At 39.1% G+C, this 14,331-nt stretch overlaps 1 protein-coding gene across 4 annotated transcripts in view; it reads right to left on the reverse strand.

Moving 5' to 3' along the window:
- The window catches only part of vti1a (vesicle transport through interaction with t-SNAREs 1A), a 138,827-nt gene that overhangs the window by 84,512 nt on the left and 39,984 nt on the right, over positions 1–14,331 (reverse strand). For all 4 annotated transcript variants that reach the window (XM_077503281.1, XM_077503282.1, XM_077503279.1 and 1 more), the window contains one exon: positions 9,900–9,984. In XM_077503281.1, coding sequence (XP_077359407.1) covers positions 9,900–9,984 — 85 coding nt within the window. The remainder of the gene's footprint in view (positions 1–9,899; positions 9,985–14,331) is intronic.

A 14,331-nucleotide genomic window follows, 5' to 3' on the forward strand; every position in this document is an offset into this window, starting at 1 on the left:
TAACATTTTTTTTCCAAGTTTTGTGCCACCTGCCATTTCTTTATAATTCATACAGATGATCTATTTCATGACTCTAACCCCCCCGCACACTCGCTGTTTATTCTCTGTGTTCCACATTGTGGTTTGCATATTCCGAGGAGCTCTCTTTTCATTCGTCTGTTTAAAAAAAAAAAAAAAGGACACTCCTTGAGGTATAGCATAATAAATGACTCTTTTGGTACAATGTAGCATTGTGCGTTCACACGGAATACGCCGTCATTTGATAATTGTTAGATTAATGGCGCCCAGAGCGAGGACGTAAATATTTCACAGCTTGGATTTTTTTTTGCGCCGAGAAAAGGAGGCCTCGGAAAAAGAAAAAAAAAATGTTTTGAAGGGGAGGGAGGGTTGAGGGAAGGGGGGTAAGTGTGTTTTTCTTCAAATTTAGTTAACTCTATTTCCTGAATGTATATGCTTCAGCTCTTAAAAAAAAAAAAAAAATCCAGCCGCGGGTGTGCTGTTTATCGCCGGATAAAAGGCAACGCTGTAATTATTGCCCACCACCACCCCTCCTAATCGGACCTTGTCAGCAAGGCGTCTTATCGAGAAGAGGAAAATGACACCGATGCTATCGAGGAGCCCCGGAGTCCGAGCCCGGCGGCGCGTGTACCCCCGCCAATCACGGGCCCCCAGTCTCGGCCCCCGCCGTATCTAGAGCCACCACAAACGGCAAGCGAGAGCACGCCTCTTTTTTTTTTTTTTCATGTTGACTTCAAAAAAAATAAAAAATGGTCACCAGTCATTAAAATTGAAGCCGCATCGTCCCTTTTTTTTTCTCTTCCTTTTTCGGCGGCGGGGATCAGCCGGAGCGAAAATGGGATGTGGGACGAGGAGACTGGCTAAATGTGTTTAATTCCGTCCTCACATGTTTTTACGGCTTAATTTTAATCTGTTTGAGGAGGGAAGGGACGGCGGGGCGATTTGGGAAAGGGGGCGCAAAGGGGGCACCGAGAAAGCCGAGCGCTGCAATAAATCGCCATTATCTTTGACACCCTCGGACTGAGCGGTGCCGCGGGGATTTAGGGGCAAAAAAAAACAAAAAAACTTGTTTACGCTTCAACAGTGCTAGCTGAGGTGGCGCCGGACAAAAGGCCGTCAGTACACAAAGGCCAGCTAGCATACGGACCCCTCAATGGGACGGGAAGAGCTGAATCAACAGACTCCAGCTTTGCGAAAAATCCTCAGCGGCAACAGACTTTTTTTTTTTTTTTTTAGAATGTTTGTAAATTATCACCGCATGGATACTTCCGGATGGTGGAAATGTGATTGACTAGAAGATATTAGCTGCAGAGATCAACTTTTCAAGACGGATGCTTAAAACCTCTTCGCTGTATCACCATCCCTGAGGAATCTCCAATTTAGTCTTCAATTTGAGAAAATGAACACCTTCCTCAAGTTAGACAGACCTTGAAGAGTAAAAAAAAATTTTTTAAATTAAAATACATGTGGCTGAGTTCATCTCTGCAAGTTCGCTAACCAAAACAGCAGCACCAATGGAAGCAGATGCGGAGAATACAGTATTAGTGCTGGGTATAGGAGTGTGACGATATATCGATATACAGTCTTCCCTCGCTATAACGCAGTTCACTTTTCGCGGTCTCGCTGTATCGCAGATTTTTTTTAAGTGCAATTTTGCATATTTTTTTTACAGTAATATACCCATTTTATAACATTTATGAAGGTTTGAACATTGTCAATGTTTGAACAAGAGAGAAATGTGAGAACATGTAAATGCCTCAATGAGAAAAGTGTATAAATTGTGCGGTCGGGGATTTTAGAGCCTTAAAACATTTATAAGAGTTGTAAAACATAAAGCTAACTACTTCGCTGATTTCATTTATTGCGGGTATTTTTTGGAACCTAACCCCAGCGGAAAACGAGGGAACACTGTAGCGATAAATCGTTATACGTTGTCTCCCGATAGATTATCGATACGAATAAACAGCCACTATAACGGCTCCATTGCTCATTAATTATTGAGCAATTACTTGGCGGCCCTCTAGGGGGAGCACTTCATAAGAGTGGCGGAAAAATGGATGCAAGGCGAAGAAGAGTCATGAGCTTAGTTTTATTATTATTATTATTATTATTATTATTATTATTATTATATATTATTTATTTTTATTATTTTTTATCTATATTTATATATCATATGCAATATATTTATATATTATATATTTATATTATATTTATTTGTGATTATTATTTATTGATCATTTCTTTTATTATTATTATTATTATTATTATTATTTATTTATTTATTTACATAATAATTATTATTATTATGTGAGAAAATACTTTAAGATTCATGTGAACTGTAAATTTCAAGAGAGAAGGAAAAGAAAAAAAATATTCAACCTTTAAAATTCTATTTTCTTATGAATTTTTATGGGAAGAGGAGATTAAAATAATAATTTATTCTATTTATTTATCTATTTATTTATTAATTTATTCATTCACCTACTTCTTGTTATTAATTTACTGAAACTTTATTTACTTATATACCAAAAAAAATTGTGTTCAGTTGAGTTTAATGGTTTTATGAATCGATATCTCATTCAAAAAGGAAAATCGATTTGATGTAGATTATGCCCTTTTTTTTTTTTTTTTTTTTTTTTTTTTTAAGCCAGCCGTACAGCGTATTAAAGGCGTATGACTCCAGTATAATTTCACTTGACAGAAATTGAAATATTGGTGGTTGGTGGGGCTTGTGGTTGGTCTCTGATGCCCAACAAATAGCCCGACTTTCCGTCCACTTTTATTGTCGCGCTCAGCCCATTTTGGGAATCCCTGACGACCACAAATTGTTGTAAACGCCATATTTATTTGTCATTTTGTTTTCGTGTTCTGGCCGCCGCCGCCGAATGATTCGGTGTGGCGCCGACTCATCCGAACCTCCGCCTGTTCCCCCTCGTCGTCTAATAGCATCACCGCCCCGAATCAAAACGCTTGAAAACAAGCCGGTGCGGCCTTTAATAGCGTCGTCACATCATCACAGCATCCTCGCTTAGCTTAGCCTCCGCTACCGCCGCCACTTTGTTGCTCGCTTCAATGATTTATGACAAAAAAAAAAAAAAAAAGAATCAAGAGAGTGAAACAGGAAAGGAGGACAGAAAGAAACAAAGTGCCCCCCCTCCCTCCACTCACAAGCTCGATTGTGATTGTGAGTCCTTTGATTGACAAGCTCTAATCAGCTTATCTGCCATGCTAATAAAGTTGATGGCCCGCAGTGCTCCTCTCTACCTGGCACGCCGTAAACTTTGGAAGGGGGGAGTGGGGCCCCCAGAGGCCCCAAAACACGAACTGCTCGGGTTATCGAAAAAGGAGTGAAATCAATCCCGAATAAGCTGCATTTTTTTTTTCACACTACTGATTGCTGCCAAACAACTCCCACATAATACTTCCGATTTGCACTGTTCAAATTTCAACTTGCTTCAAAAATTCGCGCATTATCGTCTGATTCCCCGTTAATTACAGTACTCGCACAATTTTACATTAAATAACTTTTCCCCATTCATTGTAGCATTCCCACATATGTTATTGTGATTTTTCTTCTCCACACTTCTTCTCCACATAATACTTCAAATTACAAACTAGCTTAAAAAATTTACGCCTCCCAGGGTATATATCGTCTGATTCCACATTACTTGCAGTATTTACACAATTTAACGTTTAATATCAACTTTTCCCCGTTCATTTTCAATGGGACAGACATTGAACTTTTTCAAAGTATCACTTTTTACGCCCACATAACTTATCATTACCAGTTGTCTGATACTGCTTGGTGGCACAGTTGGTAAAGTGCATTGCCCAGTAACCAGGAGGTCATAATTTCATAATTTCTCTCAAAATTTACTTCATAAGCATTCCACATGCATTCAAAATGTTAGCATTCAGCTTTCAGCATTCCCACGCAATTTCTCCAGAAATTGCACTAAATCTAGTTTTCAATGGGACTGACAATGAACTTTTTCTAAGTCCCACTTTCCACGCCCACGTCCATACATACAACTGTTCATCATTACCAGCTCTGTGATACTGCTCAGTTCTATGTATTCCTTTATCTTTCAACTTCAATGAAAACTTTGTAATTTTCACATAATTTGTCTTTCAATTTACTTCATAAGCATCAGCTTAGCATTCAGCTTTCAGCATTCCCACGCAATTTCTCCAGAAATTGCACTTAGTCTAGTTCAATTTATTATTGCCGTATACCAAAATGGATAACAATCATTTCCATTCCTCATCATTCGACAAAAAATATCCTAAGGCCAAAGTAAATAGTCTTTTTTTATAATTTTATATTGTGAGCAATCATACATTTTGATTATTTTTCACCATTTAGACAATAAATAACTTAAATGCAAAAAATTATGTCAAACACAGTACGTGCTATAAATGATTCTTCTCACATATCTGCATAACTTGAATTTTGGATAATTCACACTAATATCTATAGTATCATGCACCTATAAACAAAAGACAAAAAATACATCAATCCATCCATTTTCTGAACCGCTTGTTCCTCACAAGGGTTGTGCGGACAAAAAATCAATTTTAAGTCGAATTGATGAATGGGATAGACTTCTCGTCAAATTGGTCGATAATTGCCGATAATTATTGGCGATTTCTTTATTTATCTGTGTGACATAAAATTGGTCGATAATTGCCAATAATTATCGGCCACCAATATTATCGTGCATCCCTAAGAAGATACCACAAATAACCAGGTGAGATTCTCAAAACCAAAAAATAAATAAATCAGCAAATAGGTGAACCCGTAAACGGCAAACGGAACGTCTCCACTGTAACCAGATACGTGTTATTTTACTGCACATTGGGGCCAACCAACTCACAACAAAGCCTCGATGCTTTTCATTTTTTATTTGTGAATTTGCCTTCTTATCCTGTTCAATAAACGGCTGAACGCACATCGGCAACTGCGGCTCTCCTTGCCTACACGCCAGGACACGTGACTTTTCGTCTTGAGTTTCTCTCCTGCCACGCGAACCCTGACCCGCCCGTCACTGGCGTCCGACTCATCCAAGAAAAGATCCCGCCGAGGTCCCGCTCGTACCGACGGCAGGGTGCGTCGATCGGTTGTTTGGTTGCGGGGGCAGGCGGGAAGGCGGTGGGGGGGGGGTTGAAGACCTCACCCCGCGCGTTTAATCCGTGACCCCTCGCTTTCCTCGGCTGTCCGTTTGCAGGCCCTCCGCTCAGCTGCACAATCTGAAATGGTGACGACGCCTGCTCCGGTCAAACGCGCGGTGCACCCGCAACAAAGAACAAGGGTGCGTGCTGGGGAAAAAAAATGTGTGCAGCTTTCCATTGCAAACATTTTTTGCTCTCAATACACTTGGATGGAAATGCTGAGAATCAAGAATAAAAAACGTTTTCCCCAGCCTCTACGGTTGGTCTCAAAATCACGGTTTGCTATGTGACTTTTTTTTTTTTACGGTTTGCTTCAGTAAGGGAACAAAATGCAAATTATAACACTTGTTTTGCGTCACCGGAAACATTTGAACAATGACGTTTAAAAAATTCAACATAAAATACTGCAAATGCTTAACAGTAAACTTCTTGCAATAAATGCAATGTAAGCAGCAAAATACCAACATTTATTTAATAATGTTTCAAAGCTTAAATCTTTTCTTTTTAGGAAAGTCTGATTTCAATAGTTTGTCTTCTTTTTAGGAAACATCTCAAATTTGTTTTTTAGGAACGTGCAACTTTAATAATTTGGCACGTTTTTAACTCAGTATTTGTCTTTTTTTTTTTTTTTTTTTTAGTAAATTGCAATGTCAGCAATTTCCCTTTTTAGATTTAATTATTTTTAGGACATTGCAACTTGAATAGTTTGTCTTCTTTCTAAGAAAGAGCAGCATCAATATAGTTTGTCTTTTAGTAAATTGCAATGTCAACAGGTTCTCTTTTTAGGAAGGTCAACAATAATAACTTGTTTTATATTGTATATCTTATTTTTCAGACTTTAAATAGTCTTTAATAGTTTATCTTTGTTTTCAGGAAGTGTTTGTCTTCTTTTGGTAAATTGCAACATCAAGAACGTCTTCTTTTTAGGACAGTGCAACGTCAATAGTATTTCTTCTTTTAGGTTGCCTTCTTTTATTTTAACATTCAACAATCACTTTGGCTTTGTTTTTGGAAAGTGTCACTTTAGTTTCTCTTCTTTTATGAAAGTGCAGCATCAATACTTTGTCTTTTAGTAAATTGCAATGTCAACAGGTTCTCTTTTTAGGAAGGTCAACAATAATAACTTGTTTTATATTGTATATCTTATTTTTAAGACTTTAAATAGTCTTTAATAGTTTATCTTTGTTTTCAGGAAGTGTTTGTCTTCTTTTGGTAAATTGCAACATCAAGAACGTCTTCTTTTTAGGACAGTGCAACGTCAATAGTATTTCTTCTTTTCGGATGCCTTCATTTATTTTAACATTCAACAATCACTTTGGCTTTGTTTTTGGAAAGTGTCACTTTAGTTTCTCTTCTTTTTATGAAAGTGCAGCATCAATAGTTTGTCTTTTAGTAAATTGCAATGTCAACAGGTTCTCTTTTTAGGAAGGTCAACAATAATAACTTGTTTTATATTGTATATCTTATTTTTAAGACTTTAAATAGTCTTTAATAGTTTATCTTTGTTTTCAGGAAGTGTTTGTCTTCTTTTGGTAAATTGCAACATCAAGAACGTCTTCTTTTTAGGACAGTGCAACGTCAATAGTATTTCTTCTTTTAGGTTGCCTTCTTTTATTTTAACATTCAACAATCACTTTGGCTTTGTTTTTGGAACGTGTCACTTTAGTTTCTCTTCTTTTTATGAAAGTGCAGCATCAATAGTTTGTCTTTTAGTAAATTGCAATGTCAACAGGTTCTCTTTTTAGGAAGGTCAACAATAATAACTTGTTTTATATTGTATATCTTATTTTTAAGACTTTAAATAGTCTTTAATAGTTTGTCTTCTTTTTAGGAAAAGGCAACGTCAATAGTTTTCACTTTTCTTTATGGGAAAGGCAGACTAGATTGGATGATTATACGTGACTACAAGTTGTATTTGTGTGATATTGTTTGAAACAAGTGAACAAGTTTGGCCAACAGTAATAATAAAATAGTTAATAATTTATATATAAATATAATATTCTCATAATAATATGGGGTCTGTTCTAGGCTAAATGGGCTAAAGCAACAGGTTGCGCTACAACTCCTTTTTGAGTCCTCTTTGAGCCAATCAGAAGCCTGGAAAAAGTCACATGGGGAAAACGCGTACGAACAACAGTCAACAATTGAGGAAACCACTGAAAAAACAGCAAGCCAGTTCCTCCTTGAAATCATATTTAAACATCAAATGAAGAAAACAAAGACCGATGTGATATTTCAAAAATTAAAGCCATTCCTCCAATCGCGCGTCAGCTGTGTCCAGACGTGGTCATTATGTTGCACACAATGTGGGAGTGGCCCTCTGAGAAATGCAATTGACCGCCAACAGAGAAGTGGAACAAAAAGACCGTTTTTTTTAAAATATATAAATATTTCAAAGAACAAAGAAACGGTGTTAAAATTCCGCTTTTTCTCCTTTTTTTTCTCCCCACTCGAGCGTCGTCTCTCGTAATGACCGCGAACAAAAAGCCAGGATGCTTCTGGGTCAGATTTAAAAAGTGAGGGGGGGGCGGGTGCACTTGTTCTAAGAAAAGACAAATCTTCACAATGTATCATCATCATCATCATCATCACATTTTAGCTTTTTTTTTTTTAAACTATTCTCAGCATCTCGAGTGTATTTAAAGAAAACAAAGGCTTGTCAAAAGCAGTGAGAGCCCTCAAAGGGATAGCAAGTGAGCGCACTCTTTGGACACGCGGCGCTATTTATTTACCACACGCGCACCCCCCCAAACTGACAAGCAGGCTTTTCTGTTTGTCTCATAAATAAAGGATAGAAGTTCGTTAGTAAGAAGGAAAAAAAAAAAAAAACTTAAAAGGAAAGTTACAGCAACAAGCAAACACATGCGACAGTTAGCTTTGGCTTAAAAAAAAAACAAAAACAAAAAAAAACAGCTCTAAAAATACTCATTGAAAATAATATGTAGAATCGTAAATCACAAAACTCAGGACTGTTTCCAAATTGATTAAAGGGATAACTTTACTTATTTATCCATTTTTGGCAGTCAAACATTAATATTTTGCCAAAAATAAATTTGATATTTTCATTATTCGTCATGTACAATTAGTACCTTTAAAAATACATTTTGCAACTTGCGGTCGACTGAAAATTACATCACAAGCACTCAGCGTCTATTTGTCTTCTTTTTTTTTTTTTTTTTTTGCTAATCACAGTTCCCTTGTGATCAACTCTTTTATTTTATTTTTGACACGATACAATGACATTTGCATTTACGGAAAACGTAACAAAAAAAAGAAAAAAAAGAAAAGAAATGTGGTTTCCCCCAAACGCTATTATGTCACGCCGGGGTTAATAAGTTTGAGTTCATGACCTGTCAAGGTGGGTTCACGACCGTGAGGTCAAGTGTCTGTTTTGAACTGATGTAACCATCGTATAACCATCATCTAGTTTCAACTAGTTTTAGGCTATGTGATGTCAATCTTTAATCCTTTAGGTGATGTCTGGACCTATGTGATGTCGTTCTTTAGTCCTTTACTTGCGAAAACCAATCAGATCGATTCACTGTCTGTAGGTGCAGTCTGAGAATTGTGTGTTTTGCCGGATTATTGCTTTCTGTCCCTCTGTGCAACTCTCTTCGTTTCTCATCTAGTCAAGTTTGTTCTATGCCTCTCGATGTGAATAAATAGTTAAAACCTTATTTGTGTCTTGCGCTTTGGGATCCAACCTCAGCACATGACAGCGGTGACTTCGGACTATTCGGGAGTTGCGCAATAAGGGTCCGAAATTTGTTTGTGATTGTCCAGTACTGTCCTACTTGCGCAGCTATGCTTAACCCTTCTTAACGCCGGCGTCGAGTCGCTCCACTGGAAAAAAAGATCCCAGTTGGCTCTGCGGGGCTTTCGCAGAATTTGCGAGTATGGATGACGACGGCGGTTTACGCGCATTTTTTTAAAGCATCCGGCAGCTCGTATTTATGAATCCGCGAATAGTTACGATAGCGGAGGGGGAAAAAAAACATCAACAGTCTGCGGTCCTTTCCTCGACTTGAATTATTAAATGTGTCAATGTCGCACGCGCGCCATTTATAGTGTAAATTGACAAACTTTCTGGAAAACTACAACGGAACGACACTTGAAGAACTCTGCTTTGATACCTCTCGGAGGAATACGCGGCGGCGAGGAAGTGAGATGGGATACACAGGCACACAAAAAAAAAATATAAAATTGTATACACTAACTGGTTAAACCTATTGAAGAACCAAATGAGGTGACGAAATTATAGAACGGTAAAAACAACCGTATTAATAAGTTCGTTGGGAGATGTTTTATTTAGAAATTCCTCCATCTGGATGAAATTTATTTTTGTAAGACCCTTAAAAAGGAAAAAAAAAAAAAACACGCACGCACACACTGAAAAAGACGCACCCAGTGTGGCGTAGCGTATGCATGAATTTTCCTCTTTCGGATGTGTCGCTCGCTTTCTCACTCCCAGCCTTGCCTCACCTTTGATGTGCACCCGAAAATGTCATCAGGCGTCAAGGAACCTGTTTTTTTTTTTATACTTCTCCGCCAAACACTACCGCCCCCCACACTGCCCCCCCCTCCCCCCCCCCCCCCACCCCGCTCACACAAACACACATTTCTACCCACCTCACATATGAGCGAGCCAATTATGCTGTCGCTCACTCATCCCTTCACAGAATCCCCACAAAAAAAACAAGAATACGTACCCGTTTCCACCGCTATCTGGTAGCCGGCCTCGAGTCGCCGCGATGACCTTTCCAGCCTCTCTGTGTTGTCCAACAGATGTGCTCTCTACGACGGCGACAAACAACAAAATGGAGGACGTGTGAGGAAGAGAGAAGAAAAAAACACAAACATTGATTGAGAGAGAAGCGCTGGGACGCGTTTCAAACAAAACGCCGTCGCCAGCCCCCTAAACGCGGCGACCGAGCGTGTCCGACGCAACGGCGCCGCCAAGGTTGCCAATAACCTTCACGGGTAACAATGTGTTTGTATGCTGATGGAATAGCAAAGCGCATGCATGCATGCATGTCGGGGATGACAATGACGACGATGTGAGGCTGCCCGCGTCCTCGTCTTGGCCACCGAACAATAACCGCCGCGACTTTGAGGCGGTTTGTTTCCGGGGCGACAATTGCAAGTGCCGCAATCTACGAGATTTTCAGAGTTACCAGACATCGCTGGGTCAGTTTTTTGCTTTGTTTTTAAGAGCGAAAATATGAGTAGAAAGTCTGCTAGCTTAATGCTATCTCAGAATGTGAAACACCATAGACGAGCTAAATAATACGATGTGATAATTAGCAAGCCAGGCTGTAGCAGATCGTGACAATTATTTGCTCATCTATAAAATGAAGCAGAAATCATTTTCAATCAAATTATTTTGAATCGAAAATCGATTCTGAATCGAATCGCAGACCCAAAAATGGGAATCGGGATCGAATCGTGAGACAGTCAAAGATTCCCACCCCAAGTATCCAAACTTGTTCAGTGTCGATTTTGTGATGGATTCTCACTTTGTACACAGCTATAAATTAGAAGAGAAATGTTTCGTTTACAGTAGCTCCATGCTACATTATTGATAAAAGAAATGGGACTAAATATTTATTAGGGGTGTTGGAAAAAAATCGATTCGACGATATATCGCGATATTACAGTGTACAATTCTCGTATCGATTCAACATGCGTCAAAATCGATTTTTAAACATCAATTTTTGATGGAAATATTCAACAAAACTTCGGGGTCCGGTTTCCACTTTAAGCATGGAAGAATGTTAATATTTTTTCTCAAAAATTTGACACTTTTTATGTCACAAATATTCAAGTTTTTATTCTCATAAATTTGTGATTTTTTTGTCACAAATTTGCCACTTTATGTTGTAAATATTTAAGTTTTTTTTTGTTGTTGTAAATTTGTGGCTTTTTTTTCCTGAAATATTACCCCGTCTCGAAAAAACAGAATATTCATAAATAAATAAATAAATAAATAAATATATTAGGGGTGTTACGAAAAGTCAATTTTTGATGGAGATATTCAACAAATGTCTTACTTAGGGTTAGGATTCATACGTTATGCATGATGCACGGAAGAATGTTATATAAAAAAAAATTCTCACAAATTTGACACTTTATGTCACAAATAATCAAATTTTTCTCATAAATTTGTGAGTTTTTCCTCACAAATTTGCCACTTTATAATGTTGCAAATATTGTTTTGTTTTTTTTGTTTTTTGGTAAATTTGTGACTTTTTTTCTTGAAATATTACCCCGTCTCTAAAAAAAAACAAACAAATAAAATAAAAAAAATAATAATAATAAAAACTAAAAATAAAAAGATAAAAGAAAAATATTTAGGGGTGTTAAGAAAAATCAAGTTTTGATGGAAATATTCAACAAAATGTCTTACGGAACACTGACCCTTTATATTCACCAGAATAATCGCCAGATACAAGGCAATCTCCCCCCCTAATATCTAATCACGTGATGTGTTTGTAGCTATTGTATGCATCACATTGTCAGCCCAGATGGTACGGTGTTGCTACTTGGTGGAATAAATCGTTGCTCTCACTACTACAAATCTCTATTTGGTTCGGACAACATACCAAAATACTTCCATGTGTTATCTATCTGTCAAAAAAGAAAAATATTTTTTTACGGTGTATTGTTGTTATTCTAGATGGATCAATAAAAGTTGTATTGCTACATTAGCTGTCATGGTAGCAAATCAATTCAATTTCGACTGCCTTCAGTAGCGCAGACTGTAAAGCGAGACTCGCGTGTCTGCACCAAACAGGGTCTCGCCGTTTGATGGCCTCTCTCATCGGCGTCGAATTTTGACACTCCAAAAACAACCGAAACCGGTTGATGCCCACCACATGAGCGACGGGGACGGCGGGGAACAAGTCAAATCTGGAGATTGGGTTTGGCTGTCAAAACACGTAGCAGCTAATCACTCCGAGGAAATGGAAAAAAACACGAAGGACGGACGGGGGAGGCGGCTTGGAAATGAGTCGACACACTTTCCAAAGTTTGACAATAAGAGGGAAGGGGATGGAGAAAGCCCGCTCGGCTTCCATCTTCTTGACAGATGTCATTTAAAATAGCGGAGAGGCTTTTTTAGTAGCTAAAAGCCAGGCCAGGGTAAGCATGGGAGATAGAAAGCAAATGTGAATGTGGAGGAAGTGACTTGTTTTTTTGGGGGGGGGTTTTTGCCGTGAAAAATGTATGATGATGTATCGTTTTAGACAGAAAAAAAGGTTTGAATCATTTCGTTAGCTTTCACGTTACAATACTGGTTGGTGCAATGATCAATACTGTATTCCGATGTTCGGTGTAACAAAACTACAAACGTTTTTTTGTTTGTTTGGTTTCGACGCTAATATTTTCTCTTTTACGACAAATGAATATCGGCTCCACATCTCAGATATCGGCCCTGGAAAAACATATTAGTCTATCCCTAGTATCATTCACTCTCATTGCAATATATCAATACGAGTGATGGCAATTATTTCAATAGTGTGACCGGTCGAGCCATTGGCTCTCATGATAAAAACGTATAAATCCGTTCTATTTTATATGTTTTAAGTGTCCCAAAGACGTATTAATACGTTGTTGTTGTTTTTTTAAATGCTAGAGCATACTTTGATGAAGCTTTGATGCAGTCTCTCTACTGGGGGTGAAGCAATGGTAGTTTTTACAAAAACGGCCAGCAGGTAGCAGCAGAGTATAAGAGATCAACCATGTTAAAACAAGCTCATTTCCCCACAATTCTATGCAGATTTGTGAATAATGATGAAACTTAGCTATATTCTAATGCTAATTACTGCAAAACGAAAACAGATAGAAATATACATTTTTTTCCTGATGAAAGAACAGACTTTAATCTTTCTTTTGGTAGGTTCCATGTTTTATAGCAATAGAACACAATATTCTGCGGGCCTTGCAAAATCAGTCCAAATCCAGTAAAACAGCCGGGAGTGAAGGGGATTGCTTCTGTCAAAATGGCTACCGAAGTAAGCATTGATACTATGCATATAGATATTTCTTTGTATCGTTTCATTATCTCTCATGTAAAGTATTGATACTATGGGAAAGCCAAAATTTCAATAGCGAGCTTGGTCAGGGAAGGAAATAAGCTTGTAAATAAAGAACTCCTCTTCCTTCCCTTGGCTTCTATCAGATGTCATTTCAAAAACCGGAGATACTTTCCCCCCCCCCCCCCCCCCGTTAGTAGCTAAAAGCAAGGGCAGGCTAAGGATGTGTGTGGGGGGGAGCAAGCGGCAGGAAGTGAGTTGTTTTTTTGGCGTGGAAGTGGGAGGCGGTGGCGGAGTGGCGCGGCTTTGGCGGATGGCGACAGCCCCGCGTTCGGGCTCTATAATGAGCCCCCACGGAAGAGCTGAGGCGGCGGGCGGCGGCGGGCGACGTATTGACGCGCGGCGTCGAAGCCCAACACACCTCGACCGTGGCTGCAGTGCGCGCACGGGCACGCTGACAAGAGTGGCGCACTTCCCCCGGCTTCTTCAAAGAAGCCCAAGTGATTAGTATGTTATCATTACCATTGGAAACGTGATTTTTTTTTTCTTTTTCTATTCCCTCTTGGCAAAAGGTGACACGTCTTGGGGAGAGACGGCCGGCAGACTCGCTGCGAATGGGAAGCCACTTCAAAGCCTTCTTCCCCCCATGAATCGCTCTCGCTTCTCTTCCTTCCTTCTGGGCCGGGGGTGGGGGGGTGTAGTGGGTGGTTGGGGGGGGGTAGCGCTGGAGGTGGCAGAGTCGGATGTGTGCGTGTGTGTGCGCATGTGTGATCATTAAGAATAATGCGCCCCGAGTTAGACGGCGAAAGAACCCGAGGCAAAAGGGTGAGGGTTCAGCCGCTAAGAATGCAATAATGACATGCTGTGACGCTCCTAATAGTGACACAAGCCCGCCGGGGGGGGGGGGGGGGGGGGGTCGGGGGGGATGAACTTGCCAAAAACTCACTTAAGGCAAGACAATAGAAAGTCCTTAGCACTCTAAAATCAAGAATTTCACAAGAACTGTCGGGAGAAAATATGTGCTGGTTGTTATCTCTTACAGCATGATAACAATATTAGGGATGGGCCAAATATCAATGTCAATATATTGTATTGGATTGTTACAGTA

This window comes from Festucalex cinctus, chromosome 17 (genome assembly GCF_051991245.1).
Source record: "Festucalex cinctus isolate MCC-2025b chromosome 17, RoL_Fcin_1.0, whole genome shotgun sequence".
NCBI lineage: Eukaryota > Metazoa > Chordata > Actinopteri > Syngnathiformes > Syngnathidae > Festucalex > Festucalex cinctus.